The sequence below is a fragment of the Colobus angolensis genome, unplaced genomic scaffold (assembly GCF_000951035.1).
Source record: "Colobus angolensis palliatus isolate OR3802 unplaced genomic scaffold, Cang.pa_1.0 Scaffold462, whole genome shotgun sequence".
Classification (NCBI taxonomy): Eukaryota; Metazoa; Chordata; class Mammalia; order Primates; family Cercopithecidae; genus Colobus; species Colobus angolensis.
This window is the reverse complement of record NW_012118066.1, coordinates 192,243-210,308: the sequence shown is the minus strand read 5'-3', so window position 1 is coordinate 210,308 and position 18,066 is coordinate 192,243. Positions and strand designations below refer to the sequence as shown.

The 18,066-nt window shown below is 39.9% G+C and overlaps 1 protein-coding gene across 1 annotated transcript in view; it reads left to right on the top strand.

The window, feature by feature from the left end:
- The window catches only part of SFMBT1 (Scm-like with four mbt domains 1), a 160,970-nt gene extending 145,619 nt beyond the window's left edge, over positions 1 to 15,351 (top strand). Inside the window, exons 15-23 of the mRNA XM_011958242.1 lie at positions 1,663 to 1,705; positions 3,920 to 3,984; positions 6,494 to 6,633; positions 7,458 to 7,567; positions 8,778 to 8,953; positions 12,039 to 12,217; positions 12,460 to 12,705; positions 13,544 to 13,672; positions 14,513 to 15,351. Of these exons, the coding sequence (XP_011813632.1) occupies positions 1,663 to 1,705; positions 3,920 to 3,984; positions 6,494 to 6,633; positions 7,458 to 7,567; positions 8,778 to 8,953; positions 12,039 to 12,217; positions 12,460 to 12,705; positions 13,544 to 13,672; positions 14,513 to 14,653 (1,229 nt within the window). The 3' untranslated portion in view covers positions 14,654 to 15,351. The remainder of the gene's footprint in view (positions 1 to 1,662; positions 1,706 to 3,919; positions 3,985 to 6,493; positions 6,634 to 7,457; positions 7,568 to 8,777; positions 8,954 to 12,038; positions 12,218 to 12,459; positions 12,706 to 13,543; positions 13,673 to 14,512) is intronic.
- Positions 15,352 to 18,066: the final 2,715 nt, after the last annotated feature.

Sequence of the window (18,066 nt, the reverse complement as noted above, 5' to 3'; positions counted from 1 at the left end):
CACAGTTCTGGAGACTGGGAAGCCCAAGATCCAGGCATTGGCAGATTCAGTGTCTGGTGAGGGCACATTTGCTGGTACATAGTTGGCACCTTCTCATGTCCTCACATGGTGGAAGGGACTACTAGCTCTGTGGGTCTCTTTTGTAAGAGCACTATTCTGCATCATGAGGGCTCTGCCCTTGTGACCTAATCACCTTCCAAAGGCCCCATCTTCTCATACCAGGACATTGGTGGATAAGTTTCAGTGTGAATTTTGGAGAGTACAAACATTCCGACCATAGCAGCAAGAATGCGTCTTCTTTTGGGCTATTGGACTGAGGGCCTGAGCTCTTTGCTGGGTGCTGGCTGGAGCCTTCCTTTAGTTCGTTGCCATGTGGGCCTCTCTGTAAGGCAGCTCACAGCGTGACTACTGGCTTCTATCAGAGTGAGGAAGCGAGAGAGCAACAGAGGTTGAAGAAGATGGAAGCCAGAGTCTTTCTGCAACCTAACCTCAAAAGTGGCAACCCACTTTCCCCCTTTATTTAAACAGCTTTATAGTGTTATAATTGACATACCAACTATCACCATAGTCAGATTGAGAACATTTTCATCATTTCAGAAAGAAGCCCTGTACTCATTAGCAATCAATCCCCACCCCCAGCATCCACGAATCTACTTTCTGTCTCCATAGGTTTGCCTATTCTAGACATTTCACATAAATGGGATCATGGTCTTGTGTGACTGGCTTCTTTCACTTAGTGTACTGCTCTCAGAGTTCATTCATGTTGTAGTGTGTATCTGTTCTTTATTCCTTTATATAGCTGAATAATATTCCATTCTATAAATATAACACATTTTGTTTATTTAACAGTTGATGGACATTTGAATTGTTTCCATTTTTTGACTATTAAGAATAAGTTTTATAGTTTTCTTCCGTGCTCTTCTCTAAGAGTTTTATAGTTTTAACCTTTATATTTATGTTTAGATCTTTGATCCCCTTTGGGTTAAGTTTTATATATGATATGAGGCAGGGGTCCCCAACCCCTGGACCATGGACCAGTAGTGGTCCATGGCCTGTTAGGAACCGGACCACACAGCAGGAGGTGAGTGGCGGGCGAGTGAGCATTAGTGCCTGAGCTCCACCTCCTGTCAGATCGGGGCGGCATTAGATTCTCATAGGAGCGCGAATCTTATTGTGAACTGTCTCATGAGGGATCTAGGTTGCATGCTCCTTGTGAGAATCTAATGCCTGATAATCTGAGGTAGAACAGTTTCATCCTGAAATGACCCCCCATCCCCTGTTCCATGGAAAAATTGTCTTCCATGAAGCCAGTCCCTGGTGCCAAAAAGGTTGGGGACCACTGATCTAAGGTAAGGGTCCAACTTCATTCATGTGGATATTCAGCTTTCCCAACACTTACTGACCCAGGGAGCCTTGAAAATACTATTTTTGCTGTTTGTGTAAAGACCCCTACCAAGAAAATGTGCTTCAGTCTAGATATTCAGACATAAGCATTAATTTATAGTACTGTATGTGTATGTATATATATATATATATATACACACACACACACACTCACACAGAACCAAGTTTTAAATATGCTAATGTAACCTTAATACATGTATAAATTTTCCTTTGTCTTTTTATTTTTCTTGGCATTTATATATTTTTTTCTTCCTACAGTACATAAACAGAGGAAAATTGCAGTGGTTCAGCCAGAAAAACAGTAAGTAATGTAATAATGTGTCTGAACAGTTTACAAGTTAGAATATCTAGAAAAATAACTATTTCAGAGGGTATATTTCCTCATTTTCTCAGATGGAAGCATAATTTTTTAATTCAACATTTGATGATTTGTATACTTTGGAATATATGTATTTTCTAAAATGACATTATATACAGAAGGGTACAATGCATTCCCAAGATGGTGTCTAAATTGAGTTTTCTTTGGCTTTTAGAGCCTTAAGGTAGTTGAATTAAAGAAAGAAAATAAGAGTCCCCATGCTGGTGTTCATTAAGGAAGAGCAAAAATTGTAAATTAGGATATGATTTGTCACAGTGGAAAAAAATAAAGCTTGGGGTAGAAGACAACTCTAAAAGAAAAGACACATTCAAAGGAGTGACTTTGTGCCCATCAAGAAATTCTTCATTTGTAACATACCTGCACACATAGCTTTTGAGAAACAGTTAATTAGTAATGCCTTCAAACCTTAAAAGTACAAAGGTTTCTGTGTGTATATGTGTGTTTTAAAACATTGGGTGTTGAATTCTCTATTAATCTTCTGGGGCTGCCATACAAAATACCACAGGCTTTGCGGCTTTAAGCCAGCAGTCCCCGATGTTTTTGGCACCAGGGACCGGTTTTGTGAAAGACAGTTTTTCCACAGACTGAGGTGGGGAATGGTTTCGGGATGAAACTTTTCTACCTCAGATCATCAGGCATTAGATTCTCCTAAGGAACGTGCAACCTAGATCCCTCACACGCACAGTTCACAATGGGGTTCCCACTCCTGTGAGAATCTAATGCTGCTGCCGACGTGGCAGGAAGCTGAGCTCAGGCTGTAATGCTCCCTCGCCTGCTGTGTGGCCCCATTCCTGACAGGCCATGGATGGGTACTGGTCTGTGACCCTGGGGTTGGGGACCCCTGCTTTAAACCACAGAAATTTATTTTCTTACATTCTGAAGGTTGAGAAATCCAAGATCAAAGTGCTGATGGATTTGGTTCCTGGTGAGGGCACTCTCCCTGGCTAGCAGATGGCTGTCTTCTGGCTGTGTCCTTGCATGGTGGAAAATTCTTTCTCTCCCGGGCACCACCGGACCCCTCTCTTTTTATAAGGCTAGCAGTGCTATTGGATTACGGCCTACCCTATGACCTCATTTAATCTTAATTACCTCCCCATGGCCCTATCTTCAAATACAGTTACACTGAGCACTACGGCTTCAACATATGAATTTGAGTAGGGGGAAACAATTCTGTATATAGCAAATTCTATAACTACCTAAACCTTTGTAACTATGTGGGTAATAAAACTAACAACAGAAGTGGAGAGAAGGGCCATAGACATTTACCCCAAGTAGAGAAGTGAGATGATAATGAAAAAAAGACTGGCCTTGGATTTTTCCTTGACTTAGTTGCCAAAACTGATCCACAGCTTTAGTTAGGATGCATTCTAAAAGATAAATTAGCCTTTTTTCAGTGATTGCTACATACAGAATAAGCCTCTGGGTTTTTAAAAATAACATAATTTGTCTTTAATTTGAAAACCAATGGATGAAGAAAACAGACCCTATATAAAGTTTCTGTTCTTTGACTATTGAAAAATGAGTAGTTTATTTGTGGTTTAAGCATCTCACAAGAAATTTTGTAATTTTTTTTGCCCAATAAATGAAGAGAAAATTTGAATATGTAGTATCACAATGCTATATACAGACATCCATTGGCTCATTATGCCCTATATATAGTTTTAAAAATAATTGTTCTTTTTTTTTTTATTTTGTTTTATTGTTTTTTTTGAGATGGAGTCTCCTCTCTCGCCCAGGCGGGAGTGCAGTGGCGCGATCTCGGCTCACTGCAAGCTCTGCCTCCCAGGTTCACGCTGTTCTCCTGCCTTAGCCTCCCAAGTAACTGGAACTACAGGTGCCCGCCACCATGCCCAGCTAATTTTTTGTATTTTTAGTAGAGATGGGTTTTCACCATGTTAGGATGGTCTCTATCTCCTGACCTTGAGATCTGCCCGCCTTGGCCACCCAAAGTGCTGGGATTACAGGCGTGAGCCCGGCCTTGTTCTTTAAAAAAAAAAATCATCAAGGGAGTACCTTCTGTTACATATTTTGCAACATGCCACGTTTGCTTTCTTCTTAGATTTGAAGGAAACTAAGCCTCTCACTTTACTGATCTTAAGGATTATCTCACTATTTTACTGTGTTTTCTTGACCCAGAGTACCGTCCTCGAGGACTGTCCATGAGGGCCTGAGGAATCAGGAGCTGAACTCTACAGAGTCAGGTATAAGCATATGTCATCTTACGGAAAAGAAGACTTAGTTTCTTTTAATGGACTATATCTGAAAATAACTTAAAACAGTACATTTGATGTATAGGATATGACTTCATAGAGGGGTCTCTTAATTGTGACTAGAATTATAACGGTCTAGGATGTGTTTAGTTTAATAATCATCTCTAGGCTGATAGTTCTGTTCATTTCTAATAGCCATAGCTATACTTTACTGATCACCCCTTGTGTGCCAAGGGCTCAGATGGTCGATGTTACCATCCTTGACTTTAGCTAAAGAATCTGAAGTTTTCCAGGCAGTGTTCTTTCTTAAGCTAGATGGTTGAGAGGTAGAGGTTTATTCTTTTTAAAACCCTTTTTTATGATTTGCATACTTTGTATATACATTTCACAATTTATGTGAAAAAAAATAAAGCATTGGAAAAAGAAATTGTCCCAGAGGCAATGCCTGATAAATGAGACAAAGATCCTTGCTGGAGGTTCAAGCCTTTTGCCCAGGGTTTTCTCTTGAATTATTCTTAACGTCTACGTGCTTGTTGTATAATGTTTAGCATCCTGGCTGTGTATATTCTAGCACAGATTGGGCATTCAGATGATATTTAGTAAATGCCTAGAAGAGAAATCAAAGCTGAGAGAGATCACACGGCTTACGAGTAGAAAGGACAGAAATGAAACTGAAGTCTTTCACAAATTTGAAACCCATACTTTCGTCTCTTCTACCCACTGCCTTTTCATTACATCATTTGTACATAGAGGGTTAGGACTGTGTAACTCCTTGCTTTTGATGCATTCCTGGCCATTCAAATGCCTACTGAAACCACAGAATTTAAGACATTAATATCTTCTGCACAACCTCAGCCAAGGCCTTTTGGTTTGGGTTTTATCATAGGTCAGGTTCCCTGGGAAACAGAGTCTGAGACTCTGACATATGCATTCAGGAGTTTCATTGGGGAGTATTTTTGGGAACAGCTCCTTGGAAGGAGTAAAGGAAGTAGGATTGGGCAGAGAGATAAGTTGAACCATGATGCAGTTGCAACAGAAGTTTCTTCTATTTCTACTGGGAGCCCTGAAGTTGATCTAACCACTCAGAGTTGATCCTAATTCAGGTGTGGTGGCCACACTTTACTGACCAGTTATGGGAAGTAAGCCACTGCTTCCTCCTCATGTCACAAGGGGCAAGGTGGCCCTCTCCTGCTGAGAGCAGTACCCAGCTCAGGGTGATTCCAGAATCGACTTAAAGCTGAAAGCTATAAGCTGCCAACATACCCAGCAGCGGGGGCATGAGTGCCTTAATCCTGAAGAGAGGCATTTGGGTTACAGGGTTCAACTGGAAATGTGAGCACCAGCCTACTGGTCACTATGATATACCATCCTTTTTTTTTTTTTGAGACGGGGTCTCACTGTGTCACCCAGGCTGGAGTGCAGTGGTGTGGTATCAGCTCACTGCAACCTTCACCTCCTGGGCTCAAGCTGTCCTTCTACGTCAGCCTCTTGAATAGCTGGGACTATAGGCATATGCCACCACATGTGGCTGATTTTTTTTTTTTTTTTTTTTTTTTTTGGTAGAGATGGGGCTTCACTATGTTACCCAGGCTGGTCTCGAACTCCTGGACTCAAGCGACATGCTCCCGTCTTGGCCTCCCAAATTCCTGGGATTACCGACATGAGCCACCACAGCTGGCCATGACCATTCTTAATTAAAGAGAAAACATTATGAACTGCAGGATCCTTTCAACAATGGGCGTGTGCACATATCTTTCCTTAACATTGGATTAACAGGCATATCTATTAGAAGAGCTTCTCTGTGCTTTTTAGCAGTGTTTTAGTATCTTTGAATTTTTTACATTCAACAGCTGACATGCCTACCACTATGAGGGGATTTTTTAAAATTGAAGGACAGTATTGATACAGACAAGTAGTTGAAGAAAAGGGTCTCTAGACCCAGTTATACCCCACAGTACAAAAAAAACTTAGAGATGTGGTCACAGCATACTTTTAGCCCTCTGAGAAATCTCAGAGATGGGCGAGGTCTCACAACATCAAAGGCTGCCAGCATTAGTTTGGTGGTTTTTTAGGAGACAAGCTGTAATTCTAAATAATATTCGACAATTTCTATAAATATTCCAGAATAGATTATTGAAAGTTGGTTTTTGAAGACCTGGAAAAGAAATCATTGATCATCCAGAATCCTCATATGTTCTTGGAATACACCCTCCACTTTCTTTATTGATAGAAGATAGGGTTCTTCTATCAATTTTGCAGTAACCTAGGAACTAATCAGCATGTTAATTCAGGACCCTGTTTGATTTCAGCAGAGTGATAAGCTCTGTAAGTTACTTAAGAGCATTCTCAGACAACATGTTAAGCTTCAAAATAAGTAATTCCAAACTTTATATTAATATAATGGTACATGTGCTTGGTTTTTCCTCCCTGGCAATTCAAGCTTTGGAAACATGGGGTAGAGAATGACTGTTTTGAATATTTGTTTCTCTTCATTTCCCAGTTATGATTAATGGAAAATATTGCTGTCCAAAGATATACTTCAACCACCGTTGCTTCTCAGGGCCATATCTTAACAAAGGAAGAATTGCTGAGCTGCCTCAATGTGTAGGACCTGGGAACTGTGTTCTGGTCCTTAGAGAGGTAAGGTTCTGGCCTAGAGCAAAATAACTTGGAAATTTCACAGCATTCTCCTATGGTCATTTCTACAGGGAGCCACATGCCATAGATGTGACAGTTCTAGGTTTTAACAAAAGTTACTAACTTTTCTCATGTTTTGGATAGTGAAGAGGGTATGTAATTGTTTCTCCTTCCTAGGAAACATTCACGTAAACAATTCTTCACAAAGCAGGTTCACCTCTGTCAGGGTAGAAAGGTCTTCTGTCAGAGACCAGAAGAGAACTATGCAAAAGTGAACTGTGAGATTACTCTATGACTGAGAGGCCGTGGCTATGTGGCATTAGCCTAGTGGCTATGATAAAGCTACACATCTGCTGGGCTTTTTGTTCTTCCCAACCAGTGTGATATGCTGCAAGTAACAGATAAGAGACCTTTCAGCCCTCAGGGTGGCACGTCAGGATCTGGGGAAGCCAGAGCTTCTGGACCAGACTCCTCTAGCCACAAGAAGCCTCAGCTGTCTACACAGTGGTCCAAACAAATATAATTTTCTGTGTGTACCATGGCTGGGAAAGCATTTGGAAGCATGTTCTGGAGCAATTTGGAAATCATGGTACCTGGTTTTTCCTAACCATAACATTTAAAAAATGTTGAAGAGGTTTTGGTACTCTCTTATTTGCATCTTTGGGTGGCTGTAATATCTCTGATACTATTATCTTAACATTTGTTAATTCATATGACTAGAATTAACCTCCTAAATGACCTTAACATTTTAAGGGAGTGATGACAAGATTCTAATGGTCTACTTTTCTCCTTCCCAATCTGTGTTTCTGCCTTAAAACTGAGCTCAGGTCCTCACTTTACTTATCAATGCAGCCTACAAACCCAGCCGTGTCCTTCGGGAGCTGCAGCTGGACAAAGACTCTGTGTGGCACGGATGTGGGGAAGTCCTAAAAGCCAAGTGAGTAGACTGCTTGTTTGTACTATTTACTTTTACTTGTCTCTAAAAAGTCACAGAATTGGCAGAGCACGGTGGCTCACGCCTGTAATCCCAGCACTTTGGGAGGCCAAGGCAGGCAGATCACAAGGTCAGGAGTTCAAGACCAGCCTGGTCAACATGGTGAAACCCCGTCTCTACTAAAAATACAAAAAGTAGCCAGGCACAGTGCACGCGCCTGTAATCCCAGCTACTTGGGAGGCTGAGGCAGGGGGATTGCTTGAACCCAGGAGGCGGAGGTTGCAGTGAGCTGAGATCGTGCCACTGCCCTCTAGCTTGGGTGACAGAGTGAGACTCCGTCTCAAAAAAAAAAAAAAAAAAAAAAAAAAAAATTCACAGAATTAGTTCTGTGGATAATATCAGAGGCCTTATGTTTCCTCTGGCAGGGCTTTTTCAGCTATTTGTGGTGAAGGACCAGGCTTTTTTGTCTTTTTTAGATTTCCATTCTTTCATGGATGAAAGAAAGTCTCTACTCAAAGTACAAAAATTAGCCAGGCCTGGTGGTAGGTGCCTGTAATCCCAGCTACTTTGGAGGCTGAGGCAGGAGAATCGCTTGAACCTGAGAGGTGGAGGTTGCAGTGAGCCGAGATCATGCCACTGCACTTCATCCAGCCTGGGCGACAGAGCAAGACTCTATCTCAAAAACAAAAAGGAAATAAGAAATTTAATACACAAAAATGCAAGAACAATTTTTGTTATTAGATGTAAGAGACATAAAATTACTTTTCCAAATTAGTGTGAAAGGTTATAAACATGTACTCTTGCTTTCTGATCTTGTCATGGACAGATGGCAATTGGCAGGTGATACTAGTCCTTGGACAACAGTCTGAGGATCACTGCCAAGGGTAAAGAAAGACTTAGTGAAAAGTCATTTTTCTTTTTAAAGCAGTTAGTGAAATTACTCTTTGAAAACCTGAACTTAGGAACAGAAAGCAGGAGCTTAATTTTGCTAATTTAAATAACTCAGCTTTTAGTTGTCATAGCTTACCAGATTTGATTTGATTTAAGTTCAATATGCAGAACTTCCTTGTTGTTTTCAGGGCCCTCGAACTATAAAGGACATAGAATATTTTCCAAGAAGCAAAAATATTTTTTAGGTGTATTAATATGTTTGATTTTTCTCTGGGTAATGATTAGCCCAATACATTTGGCATCTGATGTCTTCCAATGGCAGATATAAAGGAAAGAGTTATCGGGCTACTGTTGAGATAGTGAAAACAGCAGATCGGGTGACTGAATTCTGCCGGCAAACCTGTATCAAACTGGAATGCTGTCCTAACCTCTTCGGTCCACGGATGGTTCTGGATAAGTGTTCTGAGAACTGTTCTGTACTTACAAAGACCAAATACAGTGAGTCATGTTTTTCCAATGTGTTAACCGTAGCAGCTGACCATACCTTACATCTTGGAAGGTTTTTTACTTTACAGACATTCATATATAGCAGAGGCACATGAACTTCTTCCATAAAGGGCCAGATAATAAATATTTCATGCTGTGGGTCATATGGCTTTCTGTCACATATTCTTTCTTGATGTGTTGTGTTTTCATTTTTTAAGAACCTTTTTGGCCAGGCACGGTGGCTCATGCCTGTAATCCTAGCACTTTGGGAGGCCAAGGTGGGTGGATCACTTGAGGTCAGGAGTTCGAGACCACTGCACTCTGCCTGGGTGACAAAACAAGACTCTGTCTCAAAAAAAAAAAAAAAGAACCCTTTTAAAAATGTAAGGGTAATTTTTGTCTTGGTCATGGGCCAGACTTGGCCCATGGGCTTTAGTGTGCCAACTTTTATATATAGCATGTATATAAATTAGTTATTGTATCTAATAGGATATGTAATTCATTCATAAAATCTGCAAGTATATATTTTGTACTCATTGTGTGCTTATGCTGTTCTAGCATTGGGGTACAACAATAAAGAAAACATTCCTATCCTCAGTGAGTTTACCTTTAATGTAGGAGATAGATAACGAACAAGGGAAGAAATTTAGAGAGAGAAATACTGTGGGGAACAGTGAAGCAAGGTGGGCAAGCAAAGTAGGAGAGTGAGGAAGGCTGGGAGTTGGAGTGCTGTTTATGCAAGGAGTCAGTGAAGTCTGACAGGTAACACGGTAACACCTTGAAGGAAACGGGAGCCGGCTGTGCAGAGAGCTGGGTGGGAGTGTCCTGGGGAGGGGGCATCAAGGGCACAGCTTGAGGCAGGAGCTTGCTTAGTGTCTCCGAAGAGCAGCAATGAAGCCACAGTAGTTAGGGAAGTGGAAATAGGAGAGGAGGTAGTTGCAACCTCATCTTGAACTTTCATAGCACCTGTTCCCTGTCCTTGCTTATCTTCTCCTTTGAGAAACTGGGGCAGGGGTCACATAGGATGAAATTTACAATATGAAGCCTTGTCAAGGCATTGCCACCCAAAGACAAAATTCTGATCCTACCTTTCCTTAAATCCTGCAAGCCCTATGTCACTTGGGAGAATCAATACAGAGGAGGATTTTAACCTTGTTAAAATGGAAAGATTTCTTTTAGGGATCTGTGCCTCTTAAACTATAGTGCATGCAGATCACTGAAGGATCTTGTTAAAGTGGAGCTTCTGATGTATCAGGTCTGTGGGTATCTGGGTCCTGAGTATCTTATCTGCATTTCCAACAAGCTCCCAGATGCCACTGATGCTGCTGATTCACGGTCCATACTTAGTATGATGAGCTTTCTAATCAGTATTTAAATTACAAAATCATATAAGTCTAACCTTCTAGTTTCTATTTATATTTACTGGATTGTAAACTCCGTAAGGGTAGGAATTATCTTAGCCTCTTGTTGTATCAGACTCAGCACTTAGTTTAGGAAACTGCAATTATTAGGAGCTGAGTGAAAAATACTATTCATATAAGTACATGTATAAGTACACTACTCTGAAGGAAGACATGTGAAGGGAAGATATGTGGATTTTATTGTGCCTTTTGTCTGAATTTATCTTTCACAATAATATAGTTGAAATTAGCCTAGAATTTAGGACAGTCACAATTTTTCCCAATTAGTAATTTGAATGATGTCAAATGGATTCATACCCTTTAGAAAATTTAAATTTTTTTCATAAAATTATATTTTGATATTACTTTAATACATAACTCAGCTAGAATATATAGGTTTCATTTCTGCAATGTATATTCTAAAATTTATATGAAAATGCAGAGGATCTAGAATAGCTGAAACAATTTGGAAAAAAAGAATAAAGTTGGAAGACTTAGTCTCTCTCTCTTTTTTAACCATTAAGTTATAATTATCAAAAGAGGCATTAAAGAATAGTCAAGCCAGGTGCAGTGGCTCACATCTGTAATCCCAGCACTTTGGGAAGCCGAGGCAGGCAGATCACCTGAGGTTAGGAGTTCAAGACCAGCCTGACCAACAGGGTGAAACCCCACCTCTAGTGAAAATACAAAAATTAGTCGGGCGTGTGTTGGTGCACACCTGTAGTCCCAGCTACTCAAGAGGCTGAGGCAGGAGAATGGCATGAACCCAGGTGGTGGAGGTTGCAGTGAGCCAAGATCATGCCACGGCACTCTAGCCTGGGTGACAGACTCTGTCTCAAAAAAAAAAAAAAATAGTCAAATAGAACAATGGAACAGACCACAGGGTCCAGAAATAGAGCCAAACTTAACATGGTTAAATGATTTTCAACAAGAGAGATGAAGAAATTTAAGGGAGAAAGGAAATTCTTTTTAAAAAATAGCACTGGTACAACCAGATATCCAAATAGAAAAGAAACATATAATAAAACACACGACTCAAAAACATTATACCTAGTGAAAGAAGTCACACATGGCCGGGCACGTTGGCTCACGCCTGTGATCCCAGCACTTTGGGAGTCCGAGGCAGGTAGATCATGAGGTCAAGAGATTGAAACCGTCCAGGCCAACATGGTGAAAACCTGTCTCTACTGAAAATACAAAAATTAGCTAGGTGTGGTGGTTTGTGCCTGTAATCCCAGCTACTAGGGAGGCTGAGGCAGATGAATTGCTTGAACTCGGGAGGCAGAGGTCGCAGTGAGCCAAGATGGTGCCACTGCACTCCACCCTGGCGACAGAGCAAGACTCCACCTCAAAGAAAAAAAAAGTCACATACAAAAAAGTGCTTACTGTGTGGTTCCATAGAGGCAAAGCTAATCTATAGTGATAGTGTTTAGAATAGTGGTTGCTTCTAGTAAGGGGTACTGACTGAGAAGGGACCATGGGAACTTTCTGGGTTGAAGATATTCTGTATACTTTGATATGGAGGGACCATTCCATACTAGTCAAACCGTGTACTTCAGATCTGTTTATTCCACTCTATGGTATTTAAACCTCAATCAAATACAATGTACCTGTTTTTTGCTATGCTAATAAAATCTCTTGTGGTTTTGAAGTGCACAAAAATAATGAAGCTACTTCATTTTGTCATCCACATTTAGCACATTATTATGGAAAGAAGAAAAATAAAAGAATTGGGAGGCCACCTGGTGGGCATAGTAACTTAGCTTGTGCCCTGAAAAAAGCCAGTAAGAGGAGAAAGAGGCGGAAAAATGTTTTTGTTCATAAGAAGAAACGCTCCTCTGCATCTGTTGATAATACCCCAGCGGGCTCTCCCCAGGTATGAGATCTGTGATGTGCCTGTAATGTCTCAAAGCCAAGTGACCACTGCTTTATAGTATGGACACAGAATACCTGCAGGTCCTTCTAACTCAGATCTCTGGCCAATAGAAGATGGTTTTGTGGCCCAGGAACTGGTTTGTCCTGAATTTCTTTTCTTTCTCTATGATTATTTTTTAAAATCATATGAAACCTGGGATTGATGTCCTGAATTTCAATGAGACTTCTCTCCTTTTCCTGCAGGGAAGTGGGGGTGAAGATGAGGATGACCCAGATGAAGGGGATGATGATTCCCTAAGTGAAGGCAGTACATCTGAGCAGCAGGATGAGCTACAGGAAGAATCAGAAATGTCAGAAAAAAAGTCATGCTCCTCTTCTCCCACCCAAAGTGAGATATCCACATCGCTGCCTCCAGATAGACAAAGGAGAAAAGGGGAGCTTCACACCTTTTCATTTTCTGATGATGAAAATAAACCTCCTTCACCAAAGGTACCATTTTAAAAAGTTTATTTTTTATTTCTTTCTCTCTAGAATTTTCCTCTGGAATATGATTATTAGTGATAATTGGCATTCTACTTCTTTCAATACAGACTTATGTAGAATTTCCAGGGTCTCTTGTAAAGTGACCCCAAATGCAGTGATTTACATGTGTTTCAAGGATTAGTTGAGATCACCTACTTATGGGGGAAAGTCTCTCTCAGAGTAGCTGCTTGTTTTAACAACAACAACAACAAAAAGCTCCATTGCTAGCTTATTTGTAGCTTGTCATTTAGTTTTGGGAAAACTGCCTTTTTAATATATATTTCATAATATATATGGTTTTGTGGGAAAAGGTTATTTATCCTTTTGATTCTGGGTTAAGCCATTTGGTTTAGTATATTTACTATATACGTATGAACATTTTATAACATATATGTAACAGTAAAGAACAGCAATTAAGTTAGTGTTCGAAAACTAGATTGCTTTTTAAGGATATTCCATGAACAGAAGCAGTAAATGATTCCTCCTGGTAGTTTATTTAGTTAAGCCTTCTGTCATTGGAATTAGCATCCCCTTCTCTTTAGCACCCTATTTTTCTTAAATTGTCTAAATTATCTGTGCTGAAACTTTGAGATAAATTCTTTCCCATTGATACTTGGTATTATAAAAGACAGACATTTCCTGAGTACCTGATGTACGTGGGTCTTTGACATCTTTGCTGGGAGAAATTGTGAACTAAGACCACTTTAAATCATGTCTTGAAAGATTATGAGTTTAGGTAGAGAGAATTTTTTAGAATAAAATAGCCTTAACACCATTTGGTTTGATTGTGTTGTGGGGAATGAAGGAAATAAGGATTGAAGTTGCTGAAAGGCTTCACCTGGACAGTAATCCCTTGAAGTGGAGCGTGGCAGACGTTGTGCGGTTCATCAGATCCACTGACTGTGCTCCATTAGCAAGAATATTCCTAGACCAGGTAATCACAGATTCCTATAATTTTTAGTAATGTCTCTTTAGCAATAAATTATGGATGTAATAGTCAACAATTTATTTACAAGTTTTAGGAAAAATATTTTGATCCAAAAGAAAAGAATTGTCTTAATTCCATTTTTAGGAGTCAAAGATGATAAAAAAAAAAGTTATTTATCAGACTTGCTTCATAGTTTAAGCAGATTATCATTGCATTCCAATTTTTCCTAAGAATTTGATTCTATCCCTCTAATATCAAGCATGCCATGCTTAATTGTCCACATCTTTTCAAAAATAATGATTTACTTGTTTTAAAAATAGCATCTGTCATGTTAGGCTCTAGAGTGGTGATGAGTTTTAAGGCAAGCTTGCTGAAACACAGCCAGTGGCCTTAAACATTGACATAAGTTTTGTTTAGATAGTTAGGGAGGTTCAAGAGCTTATCGGGTTTTTATGAATGTTACAGAGTAGGAAAACATTGAAGTTGATAGTTAATCCTTTGTTTCAGATTTAGAAGGAACCCTTTAAAAAGATGGCACAATTAGTTGCCAGTTACAGGGCTAGTAAGTTTACTAAATTTCTATGGGGCAGAGACTCTGTGGAATGGATTCTTATCCTTGGTAAAATTTTATTGTCCTCAGTAAAACTTTATTAATTCTGAAGCTTCATTAGTATGGAAGACTGTGGAGTCACTTAAAAGGAAGTGTGTGATACCTAAGATGAAAAATTAAGGAAAGGAAAGCATAGGGACTCCAGTTTTGACAAAGCTAAAGTGAGGAGAGGCTGTCATGATCAAGCTGCCTTTCATGTGCACATCACAGATAACTTGTCTTTTATGCTTTACCAGGAAATTGATGGGCAGGCCCTATTGCTCCTTACCCTTCCCACTGTTCAAGAATGCATGGACTTAAAATTGGGCCCTGCCATCAAACTTTGCCATCACATAGAGAGGATCAAGTTTGCTTTTTATGAGCAGTTTGCCAACTGAGAAGGACAACCAAAGTGAGCTGGATCTTTGAAGCACAAATGCAGCAAATCCTTCACCCTGCTTTATAAGTGGAGCTGGAATAGTCCTGGGGCTCTGGGGCCTGCAGGTGTCAGCTTGCTCTCTTTGCACTTTCCGGGAAGGAGGACTCACAGTGAGGAAGCAAAAACTGTGCACAAAAGTGGATCGCCTGCTGGTGGAAATGTGGACATCTCTTGTTCAGCAGATGGCAGTTTTAAAAAAATAAAGGTTGTGAGGAAAAGACTTACATAAGAAGAAAAGCATTTCCAGTGGTGTGGCCTGAAAACAAAGAATAACCTAGGCTGCTGGAAAGCACCCTTTTGGTTGTTTTCATTCTGTTCCCTCCCATTGTAGATTGAACTTTGTTCTCTGCTTCCTTTTTCTTGGAAAGAGAGGACCTAGCTTTAAGTCAGCACTGATTTGGGACTGTTCCTAAAGGCATATCAGTGCTTCACTGTCATTGTGTTTTTAAGCTTTTTAAAATTAAAACAGTTCATTTTGGGGATGATTATGTGGCTCTAGGGTTTTGAATGTATAGTCACACTTTGGTCCATTTTAAAATCAATTCTTAGGAGTTTCTTTGTTTACTACCTCTGTTGATAATTGAGCTTACAGCCATGTATGAGGTTTTTTGTATGATGCCATTTTTAAGCTACATGAACACTAAAATTATGACAGAATTTGGAGGGGGGGAAACTGTTCGCTTTCTTAAAAACGTTATATGGGCAGTTACACCAGTTCCTTAACTGACCTGATCTAAGAACTCTACTGTTGCTGTTCTCCATCTTGACCCAGCCTGGGCTGCCTGTGTTAAGTAACATCACCAAGACTGTTAGTATTTCCGTTTAATTGCCCTCTTCCTGTTCATTCTTAGAGGGACTTCAGTGACTTTTATTTTGTGTTTACTTTTCTCTAGAGTTGTTTGTCTACCTCTGTTTCATTTCTATGGTCTCTACTTTGGGTGAAAATCAGTAGGTGTTCCATGGACCCACAGCGAAGCCCATTTGTCCTTCTTTCCAGGTGTCTCCACTGTAGAAGCACAGCACAGAAAACATGTTTGGGAGGGTAACGCAGAGCATGGAGTTTCTGTAGCAGTGTCCTCAGCGGCTGGATAAATATTGAGACGTGGTTAAGGATTCTGGAACCTCTTTGCCTAGCCACACTTAGACTTTTTTCAGCTAATTCTTTAAATTGAATATAATCTTTAGTCCGAGGATTCCCATTTAAACAACTCAGTATTCTTTTAAGTGTGTCTTTTAGCCCGGCTCAAGTTAACATGAAACTCCAGGTGAATTTTCACTTATGATTCCATTGCTAGCTATTATATAATAATAGCGTTTGCTGCACTATTCTAGTCATCAGGAGTGAGGAAAAACACATACCTAGGTTGTCTCCCTTAAATGGTTTGCTTTGCTGAATGCTTTTTTATCCTAATCACCTGCAAATTTATAACCCAATCATTCTTCCTCAAGATTTGAAAATGTTTTAATCCTGCAAACTGGGTGAAGTCTAAACAGCTCTACAAATATAAGGAAATATTACAGCAAATTTTAACTGATTGTGATTTTTTTTCCCATTCCCGACCACCCCAACCTTATTTTTGTGGACATTGGTGAATAATCTAGAGCCTCTCTTCTTTGGATAATATATAAACCAGCTTAACTCAAGCCCTGCAACTAAATCATACATGAAGACATTAACTCTTTGCTTAGGTTCCTAACAGATATACCTGAGAAGAAGCTTCATTTAAGTAAAAATTAGTATGTTTGAAACTTTAGAGATCCAGTTTTTTAAAATTCTGTGTCTGTGGAAGAGAAGGATATACAGGGAATGCTAAGGAATAATTAGCATTAAACATTAAGCTTTTGGTGGGTAGTGGTGGTGGTGGTGATCTTGCTTAATGAAATTTCTTGAGAGTTCAGTCAAGGCACTAAGGCAAAGAGGGCCCCTTGAGGAAGAACAATGGAACAGAATTTCTGGAATTAATGTTTAGTGCCTCGTGTTGTTATCTTATTTAGGAAAGTGAAACATATTTCCTACAAGAGGGAATTCAGCAAGCACAAGAATAATGAATGCTTTATTTTGTCTCTCTTTTGACTTCTCCAGAAAACACAGAATTAATAATCACCTCCCTTCACAGGTGAGGGGATGAAGGCCCCGAAGGGCGAAACATACAGCCCCAAGTAATCTCTGATCTGGGTAGAGTCAGCCCAACAGGCTTGTTTATACTATGATTATTCAGGCTCAGCCTTCTCCTAGAGAAAGGCTGACTCTAAATGGTCAAGTAAGTTGGGTTTCCCTTAATGTTTCTTGCATTCTCCTACTAAGATATAGTTTATTAGGCAATTGCATAAAGAATTATATCCCCCAGCCCTGACTCCCATATATTATGTAAGTGAGGATAATTGTTTGGGAATTTAGCACAGGGCACTTTTTTTAACTTATAATTTGAACTTAATTTACCTCACCAAGCTGCTGGGACTGGACTGGATAACAATGATGTTCTGGTTACTGTGATGCTGAAACAGATTTCAAGACAGATAATAGCTCACCATGTTGGGGTAAAATGTTGGTATGTTGCACATAGGTGCAAGAACTTTGTGTTTTAGAGAGACCAACTTCTTAAATGTGTAACAGTTACATTGTGAGGGGACTACATTGGTCTGGATTTCACCTGCAGCTGGGCCTATAGCCTGCCTGAGGTCAGAAAAGTTTTCATGACCCATTTTTTACCCTGAATTGACAAGTTTAGAAAACAGGTTAATGGACTATTTCATCCTCCTGGACCTTGAAAAGCTGGCTGACCAATATTAGACTATTACTGCTACATTACTGTGCTAGGGAAACCTTTTTGCTGCACATGCAGATTTTTCTGTGACATTTTGACTAGATTCTGTGGGCTTCTGGGGACTATGCTGTTTTCCTTTGTAAACCATCTTCATCCTTCTCATTTGAAGCAGAGTTGAAGTGGCTAACGCGGGGAAGGCATTTGTGGAAGCTTGCACCCTATCTGCCTTTGTTCAGCAATGCAGGTGGCTCCTAGCATTTATCTATGTTATAGATATGTGAGGTCAGGGAAGGGTACTTACTAACCTCTGGAAAAGATGAGCTTCTTGGTAAATATTTATTGACTTATGGTAGAAGCAAATATAGAAAACTAGTTCAGAACTTAGCCTTAATATGCCTTTTCTCCTGGAAGTAAAATTATTCTCACTGTGAGACAGAAGACATTGGACCTTAGCTTCCAGAGGACCTGGATACATTTTACTCGCTCTCTAGTACCAATTCAGTTACTAATGTGGTACCTGAATACAATTTAAAAGCTTTAGGAGGCCTTAGGTAGGGTGGGACTCAGAATCATTTCCCTCTCTCAAGCCAACAAGTGTTTCTGAGGA